Source organism: Terrapene carolina, unplaced genomic scaffold (genome assembly GCF_002925995.2).
Source record: "Terrapene carolina triunguis isolate 2854851 unplaced genomic scaffold, T_m_triunguis-2.0 Scaffold35007, whole genome shotgun sequence".
NCBI lineage: Eukaryota > Metazoa > Chordata > Testudines > Emydidae > Terrapene > Terrapene triunguis.
In genome coordinates, this window is record NW_020699358.1 from 17,749 (window position 1) to 30,273 (window position 12,525).

Below are 12,525 nucleotides of genomic sequence, written 5' to 3' on the forward strand. Positions count from 1 at the left end.
GCTCGGCCTTGGTGCTCGAGATCCTATATAGCTTTCTGCTGGCTTGGTTTGGTTTCGGGCCTAAAAGGGGATATATATACCTAGGGCTGGGAGCAGGGCGAACGTAGAGATTTTATGCGAGCTCTACAGCAGCCAGGAAGGGCTCCTGCACAGGAGGGCTAATCACAGGGCCATTTCTGCCCATTTCAAAGCCCCTTTACACTGCCAGATTGGCATAAAGAGGCTTTAGAATTGGGCCCTAGGTTTCCAGGACAGGCAGAACATGATAGCAAACCCTCACACCAAAGAAGCAACCAAGGTCCATAAGCAGGTTATTTTATTATTTACACATTACAGTGAAACAGCAGAGCTAGCTCACACACATAGCACACAACGGCTTTGCAAATTGCCCCCCTGCAACCCGCATGGTGTGCTTTCCCCAGGAAATAAATGCTCTCTGACCTGGGATCTGGCCCTTTAAATGTGGGAGAGACACCCAGCTACAACCGTAGGGTGGCCTTTGAATTCAGTAGACGTTGTGGATTTGGATCAGAGAGAGGATTTGGTCCAATCCCACTTCCCCTTCCAGGTTTTGTATGTAGTTGCGAAGAAGAATGGCAGCTGAAGCACCTGCCCCACTGGCACAGCAAAGCCGGCTGTATGATAAACATCGCTGGTTGGAGAGGTGATTGTTTCACAGAGATGAAGTGGAGGGCTCTCCGCAAGTCACTGCCAGCAAAACAAATATACATTGAATGCCAATCCCATGGGAAAACTCCAGTCAACGTCAATGGGATCAGGACTGGGTCCTCATTCAGGAATAGTGCAGACTCTGCAAAATTCTGCCAGCCTCCACTGAAGTGACATCACGTGCAGGAAAATAACTAAACAAGTGTAGACAAAGCCCGCTCCCTTCCCCCACCCACGCACAGGTAAGCCATAAAGTAGCAGTCAATAGAGGCTGCTCTAAATAAACCAGAAATGTCCACTTCCAGACAAAGGTTGTGGCCTCTCATGCTGGGACTGGAGCAGGGAGGTTTTTCCAGACATAAGGCTCCACTTTTCCTCCAGACAAAACTTCTGGATCCTTTCCCAATAGAGGCAACGGAGCCAGAGGAAATTCCATGCAGTGCTAACGCTTTGTTGGGGATGGCCCATCTGCACTGACAAGATTTCCACCCAGGTTTTGATTTGCAAGCTTCCACAATTGGATAATTACCTGAATTTGTGTCAAAGCCAACACCTTCCCAGTGCATTCCAGAGTGAGTGATGCATGGAGCCTGCAAAGAAGCAAAGGGAAGGGAACCTGGAGGTGTGCAAGAAAGGAGGAGATCTGTGCTGGGTTCTAGGAGACCTGGGATTCCCCCTTGATTTGGATGAAATTGAATCTCACTAAGACTCCCAATGCCGTTCTCAGATGGATTAAAACAAGCATGTGTCACTCAGGGGACAAGGCACCTCAGGAGCTACAACAGACCCGGATGGATGCGACTTTTGGATGCTGGTATTGGAACAGAATAGAGGATCTCTTACCATCTTGGTGCTGGTAGTGACAGTGGACCCGGACGGACTAAACGTTTGAGTTGTGGGGCTGGGCTTTCTTATCCTTTTAATCCATCTCCTGTACTCCTCTCTCACCTGGAGAATGAGGGACATGGTCACTACATCATGTAACTAACACCCTCAGACCAGGCCACTGCTAGGCCCGTGAAGTCACTGGGTGGCTGATGACGCGCCATGGGCATTACCTGGCGATTGAGGAGACAGTGCACCAGGAAGATGAAGGCTCCCTGCAGGCTGTTGACAATGGTGAATAAATACGCCATGACCATTTTTGCTGAGCTGACTTGGAAGAGACCAAGGCTCCATGTGCAGCCCAGAATGAATAGCTGGGCAATAGCTTTAAAAGTCAGTAGTCTGGATAAAGGCAGACGGAGAGATCCTGTTATAACGACCCTGTGGTGAGTGACTGAGTCAGGGGGCTCGGGGCAGTGTGGGGCAAAACAGCTGGCACCCGCTTTACTGTGTCTTAGGGTTACTGTCAAGACGAACACAATGGCAACATATGCCTATGAATCCGAAATACAATATCGTGCCCAACCATCTTCCCACACACACATCTTCCCCTCCTCAATGGATGGCACTTTATATCGACAGTATCCACAGCCCCAGGGAAAAGAGATGAGTTTCCTCCCTAAGTAGCACATGGCCCAGCTCTGAATATCAGCACAGACTTGCATTTCTCCTTACACAGCTCTAGGCATGTGCAGTAAGTAACACCATGGCTTTCTGAAGCCTCAACATTCTGATCTGGTTCCAAAATCTTTTTCCCCTCTCATGTCTCCATCCAGCACTCCCAGCTGGCGGCCCTGATCTTGTTCCTCCCAAACAAACAGATTTCATAAAGAGCTGCTTTAAAGACCATTTGCATGCCACACTCTGAATGTGCCGCAGGACTTACTGCAAGAGCCTCACTGATCTAGCAGTCTCTTCCGTACCATTACTTCCACTGACTTCAGCGGCTTTCGACGAGACTGCAACTGTCATCTCAATATCCATCCAGGGACCAACATGATGCACATGGCAGAAAAGTATGTCCCATGATGATCCTTCACTGCTGTGGACATCTCCTCTCTCCTAACTTGACCCTTCAATTGCCACCCTGGCTGTGCTGTGTCTAATTTAAGGTCTGATACAGCATTCCCTTATTCATGCAAATTGTCCTTATTTTGGCAGATGGTCCCATGGACAACTTTAGGACTCACGAGTAAGGGACTGCTGATGTGACTTGGGGTTTATCAGCTCCTTGGGCAGTGAGACTGTTACTCTCTCATCAAGCAGAAAGTCGCCAAGATAACCTGGAAACCCTACAGTGGCATGTGCTCAGCTGTATGGTGGCAGCAATCTGTGGGGAAGCCCACAGGAATTCCCATACAGGAGGCTCACTGGACCCTTCTCATACAGGGGTGGGCAAACTACGGCCCATGGGCCGGATCCAGCCCATCAGGGCTTTGGATCCGGCCCGTGGGATTGCCACCCCCGTGGCGCAGCGGGCCCCACACCACTCCCAGAAGCAGCCGGCACCATGTCCCTGAAGCCCCTGGGGGAAGGGGAGAGCAGAGGTCTCCGCATGCTGCCCTCACCTGCAGGCACTGCCCCCCGCCCCCCTCCCACAGCTCACATTGGCCGGAACAAGGAACCGCGTCCAATGGGACTACCCGCAGGCGAAGGCAGCGTACGGTGCCCCCTGCCCCCCCCGGGGCCGCAGGGACGTGGTGCCGGCTGCTTCCGGGAGTGGTGCGGGGCCAGGGCAGGCAGGCAGGCAGCCTGCCTGAGCCCTGCTGCGTGCCGCTGCCACCCTAGGTAAGTGGCACCGGGCCAGAGCCTGCACCCCAAACCCCTCCTGCACCCCGTACCTCAACCTCCTTCCCTGAGCCCCCTCCCACACTACGCACCCTTCCCTGCACCCCTGCCCTGAGCCCCTTCCCACACTCTGCACTCCCTCCTGCATCCCAACCCTCTGCCCTGAGCCCCTTCCTGCACAGCACACCCCCTCCCACATCCCGCACCCCAACCCTCTGCCCCAGCCCTACATTCATGGCCCTGCATGCAATTTCCGCACCCGGATGTGGCCCTCAAGACAAAAAGTTTGCCCACCCCTGTTCTAGTAGATGTAGTGCTGTCCTACCTGGTGTCTTTGAGAGTGGACACATCTTCATTAAGGGAGGAGAGTTTGTCTCTCAGGATCCAGAGGGTTACAAGAAAAAATGTTAAGTTTATCTGTGGAAACAGCATGAAATATTCCTTGTAAAACATGCCAGCCAAGGCCAGTCTCTCTGGCTGAGGCACGGAACAGTCCTATGGGATCAGACTGCTGCCGACCAGTGACTGCTCGTCAAGGTGGGTCATACACCATTCCCTGCCAGACCTTGGTCCCAGGACATGCAGGGAACTGTTGGCATAGGCAGGGCTGCAATGCATCACATGTGATCATACAGCCAGAGGGCCACATTCTGCTCTTATCTGAATCTGGAGTGACTCCACTGATTCCAATGGGGTCTGCAGTTATTCCAGATTTAGAGCCCTGTGATTTGTCCCAAAGCTTCTAGATCCTGTCTATAGAGTATTCTCTTCAATTCTGAGGCTGAAATTAATTCTTGACTTGCTGCCTGAGATGGGGAGGAATCTGCAAGGACATTGCTTTATCTCTTACAACACATGTACCCTTCCATCCTCAAACTCCCGAAGCTGCAGCCACTTTCCCTTCCCCCATCACTTGGGTTATTTACCAGCCAGGCTGGACAAGGCAAGGGACAAAACTATCCTCATTCCGGCAGAGGTTCCACTTGCTTCCACAGCAGCATTGCATGAGTAATGACATATTATAATTAATCATATTATGGTAGCACCTAGAAGCTCCAACTGAGACTGCACTGGGTTCTGTACTCACACCTAGAAAGAGGCAGCTCCTGTCCTGGAGCATTTGTTAGCAAAATAACAGGGCAAGACCAGAGGCACCGGCTTCCCCCCGGCCACTCAACCCCCCCACTCTGCCCCAGGCCCCACCCCCACCCCACCCCTTCTCCAAGCCCCCGCCTCTTCCCACCCCCACCCCAACTCTTCCCACCCAGATCCATCCCCTCCCCTCCAGCACCTCCTCCACAACTCAGAACAGCTGACTGTGGCAAGCCGGAGGTGATGGGATGGAGGGGGAGGAGTTGATTGGCGTGGCTGCCATTGGACGGGAGGCATGGGGGGGGGATGAGTGGGGGAGCTGGCTGCCAATGTGTGCTGAGCATCCACTATTTTTTTTCGGTGCCTATTGGCAAGACAGACAAAGGGTGGGAGGAGAAACAGAGGTACAGTGAGGGGAAGCTACTTCCCAAGTTAACACAGCAGGCCAATGGCAGAGTCAGGTCTCCTGACACACAACCCAGGGCCCGACCCATTCGCCCTGACTGACTCCATAGAATGTAGGCTGTTGTGTTAGGGAAAAATCCTACACTGGCGAAAGAGGGATGGATGAAATGGGATCTTATAGGACTCTTTCATCTTAAATTCTCTGGGAGATATTCTTCTCTTGGCTCCACTGTAGTCCACAGGGTTGCAGAGGTGTGACAAGAATGGGGCCCTGTGGTTCTGTGAGGTACCCACCAGGATTATGGCACAGACTGGTCCCAGGAAGCTCCAATGAAAGTCTTTATCCGGGCTGAGCCAGCAGCTACAGGGAGGAAGGAAGAAGGTGACTTTAATGGGATTACTACCCTTTTTCAGCCCCGGGGGCAGAGAGTGAGTGTCACAGGGCAGCTGGCTCTCAAAGCGAGATGGATCTCAGCCTGCCTGTGACATGGCCAACTCCCTTGCGGGCAGCAGGCAAACAGCCCTCCCCATCTACCTCAGCACCTCCTGCTTTCAGCCACCATTTCCTCTTCCACCTCCTCAAATGACTCTTTCTGGTGGATGGGCGCAGTATTGATGGAGGGCCAGACATGCAGCGGATGGACATTGGCCTCGCTGCACTGAAGGATGTGGAGCTGACCTGATTTACACCAGCTGAGGATCTAGCCTGGGGTGTCTAGAACACACCACACCCTGTTTTAGTGGAGTCACTCACTTCAGAGAGGGGAATCAGGGATTTGCACATAGTAAGAAGGTGCATTTGTTTCCTACCCACCAGCGCCACAAACCCGAGCTGGGAGTCAAGCTGGGATCTTTCTGGTTTGTTCTTCCGCATCATCAGTGGGGTGAGGGGTGTAGATGTCTGACAGGTGGGCAACTCAACTACAGTGCTTGGGGCAGATTAGTGTCACATTCAGCTCCCAGGCAGGGTGAGCAGGGAAATGTAAGGTCAAGTCACATCCCAGCTCCCCTTCAGGATGGGCGCTGCACCTACTGTTTGGAAGTTCCGTAGCCTTTAGGATTCACCGCTGCAGAAATCGACACCACCAGGGCTGGGAAACCGTAGCCGAACGGGTACATGAATCTCTTCTTGAACCGGCTGGCGCTGGTGTAATTCACAACCTTCAGGTTCCTGACGGTGAGGAAGAGGTGCAGCCCCTCCAGGAACATCCAAGTGAAGCTGGCCAAGAAGAGGTAGTGTAGGAAGCCAGCAATGACAGCACACACCACCTGAGGACAGGATGAGAGAGAGCTCTGGGACACTGCTTCCGGGAAGAGAAATACTGAATTTGGAGGTGGGGGGAGGATCACATAGGGCTTTTTATTAACACATCTCTCTAGTTATGGCACTCTCCCAGAGACAATACGTTCTTCAGTCTACGGGGGCTTGTCTAAGGGCTAGGTGGCTGGCCCTTTCAATCATTCAGAGTCCAGCCCGGTCCTGATCTCCACTCCGAAAAGAGTTGGATACTGTGAGGAATCCTAGGCCTGGTCTACACTACGAGTTTAGGTCGACTTTAGTCGCGTTAAATTCGAATTTAGCCTGGACACGTTCACACGACGAAGCCTTTTCTTTCGACTTAAAGGGCCCTTTAAACCGGTTTCTTTAATCCACCTCCGATGAGGGGATTAGCGATAAAATCGGCCTTATGGGGTCGGAATTGGGTTAGTGTGGACGGAAATCGACGTTATTGGCCTCCGGGAGTTATCCCACAGTGCTTCATTGTGACCGCTCTGGACAGCACTCTCAACTCAGATGCACTGGCCAGGTAGACAGGAAAAGCCCCGCGAACGTTTGAATTTCATTTCCTGTTTGCTGAGCGTGGAGAGCACAGGTGACCATGCAGAGCTCATCAGCACAGGTAACTGTGATGGAGTCCCAGGATCGCAAAAGAGCTCCAGCATGGACAGAACGGGAGGTTCGGGATCTGCTCGCCATATGGGGAGATGAATCAGTGCTGGCCGAACTCCGAAGCAGTAAACGAAATGGCAAAATATTAGAAAAGGTCTCCAAGGCCATGAAGGACAGAGGCCATAACAGGGATACACAGCAGTGCCGCGTGAAAATTAAGGAGCTAAGGCAAGCCTACCACAAAGCCAGAGAGGCAAACGGAAGGTCCGGGGCTGAGCCGCAAACATGCCGCTTCTACGCGGAGCTGCATGCCATTCTAGGGGGTGCAGCCACCACTACCCCAACCGTGTGCTATGAGTCCCTCAATGGAGAAACACACAGGGAAGCGGGTTCGGGGGACGAAGAAGATGAGGATGGAGATAATGTAGATAGCTCACAGCAGCAAGGAAGCGGAGAAACCGGTTTCCCCAACAGCCAGGATATGTTTATCACCCTGGACCTGGAACCAGTAACCCCCGAACTCACCCAAGACCCTGTGGGCACACAGGGGACCTCTGGTGAGTGTACCTTTGTAAATATTACACATGTTTTAAAAGCAAACGTGTTTAATGATTAATGATTAATTTGCCCTGGCAATCGCGGCCAGTACAGCTACTGGAGAAGTCTGTTAACGTGTATGGGGATGGAGCGGAAATCCTCCAGGGACATCTCCAGAAAACTCTCCTGGATGTACTCCCAAAGCCTTTGCAAAAGGTTTCTGGGGAGGGCTGCCTTATCCCGTCCGCCATGGTAGGACACTTTACCACGCCAGGCCAGTAGCACGTAGTCTGGAATCATTGCATAACAAAGCATGGCAGCGTATGGTCCCGGTGTTTGCTGGCATGCAGACAACATCCATTCCTTATCGCTCTTTGTTATCCTCAGGAGAGTGATATCATTCACGGTCACCTGGTTGAAATGGGGCAATTTTATTAAGGGGACATTCAGAGGTGCCCCTTCCTGCTCTGCTGAACAGAAATATTCCCCACTGTTAGCCACGCGGTGGGGGGGAGGGGTGAAGTGATCATCCCAGAGAATTGGGTGTGGGGGGGAGGGGAATTAGTTGGGTTTGTGCTGCATGTTAACCCTGAACCCGCAGCCCCTCCTTTTACATTGCAAACCCATTTTAAATGGCCAACCAAACGGGTGCTTGGTATGGGAAATGAGGGCAGTACTGTTTGAAACCATCCCCACATGTTAAGAAGGTTAAAAAAGCCCAAAGACTGTATGTCTTACCATGGCTGCCTGCAAGCTGAAATCTGTGTCCTGGCACTGCATGAGTGATCTCTCACACCAAACCAGGAGACTCTCAATATAAAAGGAAAAATGCAACCTTGTAATGAAAGCACATGTGCTGTTTTATGTGAACAGCAAAATTTAACGTGAAAGAGTGTACCCATTGTTCTCTAAAATGTATCTTTTTTAACCACCTCTCCCCTTCTCCTCCACCAGCTGCAAATGTGTCTCCTTCACAGAGGCTACTGAAGATTCGAAACCGAAAGCGAAGGACACGTGATGAAATGTTCACAGAATTACAGACTGCCTCCCACGCTGACAGAGCCCATCAGAATGCGTGGAGGCAGTCAATGGCTGATTTTAGAAAAGCCCAATATGACCGAGAGGAGAGGTGGCGGGCTGAATCGCGGGCAGAAGAGCAGAAGTGGCGTGCTGAATCGCGGGCTGAAGATGAGAGGTGGCGTCAGCTTGCACACAGAAGGCAAGAGTCGATGCTCCGGCTGCTGGAGCATCAAACTGATATGCTGCAGCGTATGGTTGAGCTGCAGGAAAGCTAGCAGGAGCAGAGACCGCCGCTACAGCCCCTGTGTAACCAACAGCCATCCTCCCCAAGTCCCATTGCCTCCTCACCCAGACGCCCAAGAACACGGTGGGGGGGGCCTTCGGCCACCCACTCACTCCACCCTAGATGATTTCCATAGCAATAAGTTTTAAAGTTTTAAATTGCAGTGTGTCCTTTTCCTTCCCTCCTCCCCCACCCATCCCGGGCTACCTTTCCAATTATCCCCCTAGTTGTGTGATGAATTAATAAAGAATGCATGAATGTGAAGTAACAATGACTTTATTGCCTCTGCAACTGGTGCTTGAAGGGGGGAGGGTAGGGGAGGGTGGGGTGGTTGGTTTACAGGGAAGTAGAGTTAACCGGGTGGGGGGGGAGGGGCGGAGGGTTCATCAAGGAGAAACAAACAGAAGTTTCACTCCGTAGCCTGGCCAGTCACAAAACTGGTTTTCAAAGTTTCTCTGATGCGCACAGCGCCATGCTGTGCTGCTCTAACCGCCCTGGTGTCTGGCTGCGCGTAATCAGCGGCCAGGCGATTTGCCTCTACCTCCCACCCCGCCATAAATGTCTCCCCCTTACTCTCACAGATATTGTGGAGCGCACAGCAGGCAGCAATAACAATGGGGATATTCTTTTCGCTAAGGTCTGAGCGAGTCAGTAAGCTGTGCCAGCGCGCTTTTAAACGCCCAAATGCACATTCCACCACCATTCGGCACTTGCTCAGCCTGTAGTTGAACAGGTCCTGACTCCTGTCCAGGCTGCCTGTGTACGGCTTCATGAACCATGGCATTAAGGGGTAGGCTGGGTCCCCAAGGATCACGATAGGCATTTCAACATCCCCAACGGTTATTTTCTGGTCCGGGAAGAAAGTCCCTTCCTCCAGCTTTCTAAACAGAGCAGACTGCCTGAAGACGCGAGCATCATGTACCCTTCCCGGCCAGCCCACGTTGATGTCGGTGAAACGTCCCTTGTGATCCACCAGGGCTTGCAGCAGCATTGAAAAGTACCCCTTGCGGTTTATGTACTCGGTGGCTTGGTGCTCCGGTGCCAAGATAGGGATATGGGTTCCGTCTATCGCCCCACCACAGTTTGGGAATCCCATTGCAGCAAAGCCATCCACTATGGCCTGCACGTTTCCCAGAGTCACTACCCTTGATATCACCAGGTCTCTCATTGCCCTGGCAACTTGCATCACAGCAGCCCCCACAGTAGATTTGCCCACTCCAAATTGATTCCCGACTGACCGGGAGCTGTCTGGCGTTGCAAGCTTCCACAGGGCTATCGCCACTCTCTTCTCCACTGTGAGGGCTGCTCTCATCCTGGTATTCTGGCGCTTCAGGGCAGGGGAAAGCAAGTCACAAAGTTCCATGAAAGTGCCCTTACGCATGCGAAAGTTTTGCAGCCACTGGGAATCGTCCCACACCTGCAGCACGATGCGGTCCCACCAGTCTGTGCTTGTTTCCCGGGCCCAGAATCGGCGTTCCACGGCATCAACCTGCCCCAGGAACACCATGATTTCCACATTGCTGGGGCCTCTGCCTTGTGAGAGGTCTAGGTCCATGTCCATTTCCTCATCACTCTCGTCGCCGCGCTCTAATCGCCACCTCCTCGGCTGGTTCCGGTTTTGCTTTGGCATGTCCTGGCTCTGCATATACTCCAGGACAATGCGCGTGGTGTTCATAGTGCTCATAATTGCCGCGGTGATCTGAGTGGGCTCCATGATCCCAGTGCTAGCTATGGCGCCTGGTATGAAAAAAGGCGCGAAACTAGTATCTGACGGACTAGGGGAGGGAGGGAGGGAGGGAGGGGCGAGTGACGACATGGCATACAGGTACAGGGAATTAAAATCAAGAAAGGTGGCTGTGCATCAGGGAGAAACACAAACAACTGTCACACAGAATGCCCCCCCCCCCCAAGATTGAACTCAAAAGCCAGGGTTTAGCAGGAGGGAGGGGGGAAGCAAATGAATACAGAATAAATCTATTTTTTACATCTTAAGACGACGGTGCAGCATGACTGATAGCCCTCGGCATTTTCTGGGCGCTTGGCAGTTAGCCTTCAGGTCTATTGCACAATCTGATACCCACTGCAGTATGACAACGATGGATACCAGTCGTAATATACTATCTACTGCCCAAAAGGCAAGGGGTTGCTGCTGTGTAGCAATGTTGCCCCATACTTCGCATACTATGACTGATAACCATCATCATCAAGGCAAGGGGTTGCTGCTGTGTAGCAATCTAGACCCACATCTGCCAGCCCCATGTCTGCCAGCACCCAGATCGCCCTCGGCCTCTTCTGGGTGCTTAGCAGAAAACTGGGTGCTTGGCAGAAAATAGTATACTACGACTGATAACCATCATTGTCTGCCCAGGTGCCCATGATCGACAGCCACTGCTGTCCGACGAGGACGGTTACCAGTCGTAATAAACCAGCTACTGCCAAAAGGCAAACGGCAAGGGCTGGTGCAATGCAGCCCTACGGCTGCCAGCCCCACGGCTGCCGGCACCCAGATCGCCAATGAAGGCTACCAGTCATGCTGCACCGTCTACCGCCAAAAGGCAGTTAGCTGCTGCTGCTGTGTAGCAATGCAGTCCCAGGTCTGCCGGCACCTAGAGTACATATGGTGACGGTGAGCTGAGCTGAGCGGGCTCCATGCTTGCCATGGTATGTTGTCTGCACAGGTAACCCAGGTAAAAAGGCGCGAATCTATTGTCTGCCGTTGCTGTGACGGAGGGGGAGGGGCCTGACGACAGGTACCCAGAACCCCCCGCGGCACTGTTTTGCATCATCCGGGCATTGGGGTCTCAACCCAGAATTCCAATGGGCGGCGGAGACTGCGGGAACTGTGGGATAGCTACCCATAGTGCAATGCGCCGGAAGTCGACGCTAGCCTCGGTACTGTGGACGCGGTCCACCGAACTAATGCACTTAGAGCATTTTATGTGTGGACACACACAATCGGCTGTATACAACTGATTTCTATAAAACCGGCTTCTATAAATTCGACTTAATTTCGTAGTGTAGACATACCCCTAGGAAAGGGAGCAGGGACATAAACAAGTTCCCAGTCCTCATAATAGGGAGAGACGTGGAGGGTGTAGGTTCTCTTCTCTATATCTGCTTTAGGGTATAGGTGTCTTGCATCTGCCCATCAGTGAGGGGGCAGAGAGGACAGGCAGGGGACTGTGACTCTGGAAATCGGGGTTCCTTTCTCTGAATGATGAAGGAAGGAGCCCACAAGGAAAAAGGAAGGACTGGTTTCACTCATAGAGATTTCTTTTGGAGGGGAGTAAATAATTATTTCTGCGGGACTAAAGAGCATGGAATAAACATTACCGTCCAGCTGAGGGTATAAGAAGGTGCTGGGGTGACGGGAGCTTTAGAAATGCTGACAGAAGATCTGGACACAGCTCAATTTTAAACCAAGAATAAAAGTGGATAACAGACCCGAATGCTGGTGCACTTCACTGCGGTGAGGAAGAGCAGATAGGCCAGGAAGAGGCAGAGGCAGAGCTGCAGGTGGATGGAGGTGCTGACGTTGCGGATGGAGCGGCACAGGAGGAAGGTGAGGATGGCGAGGAAGAGGCACAGCAGGGAGAAGGTCAGTCCCACGTAGGTGACGATGGTCAGTGGGTAACTCTCCTGTAACACAACAAAGGGAGACTCACCAGTGAGCCCTGGGACACTATATAGTAAATAAAGGGAAGTAAGGACACCCTGGGGAATTACAGACCAGTCAGATTAACTTCAGTACTCGGAAAGATAATGGAGCAGTTAATTAAGAAATCAATTTACAAAGACCTAGAAGATAATAAGGTGATAAATAACAGTCAGCATGGATTTGTCAAGAACAAATCATGTCAAGCCAGCCTAATAGCTTTCTTTGACAGGGTAACAAGCTTTGTGGATGGGGGGGGAAGCGGTAGATGTGGTATATATTGACTTTAGTCAGGGCTAG

General features: G+C 52.1%; 1 protein-coding gene across 1 annotated transcript; it reads right to left on the minus strand.

Annotated features, from left to right (window-relative positions):
• Positions 1–673: 673 nt before the first annotated feature.
• LOC112121500 (adhesion G protein-coupled receptor E4-like) lies at positions 674–12,252 on the minus strand (the record flags this gene model as incomplete). Its single annotated transcript, XM_026646344.2, has 8 exons — positions 674–708; positions 1,199–1,259; positions 1,513–1,617; positions 1,728–1,896; positions 3,668–3,759; positions 5,134–5,200; positions 5,873–6,108; positions 12,015–12,252. Coding segments are annotated over 8 exons (1,003 nt in total), but the record flags the coding sequence as incomplete, so codon positions are not given.
• Positions 12,253–12,525: the final 273 nt, after the last annotated feature.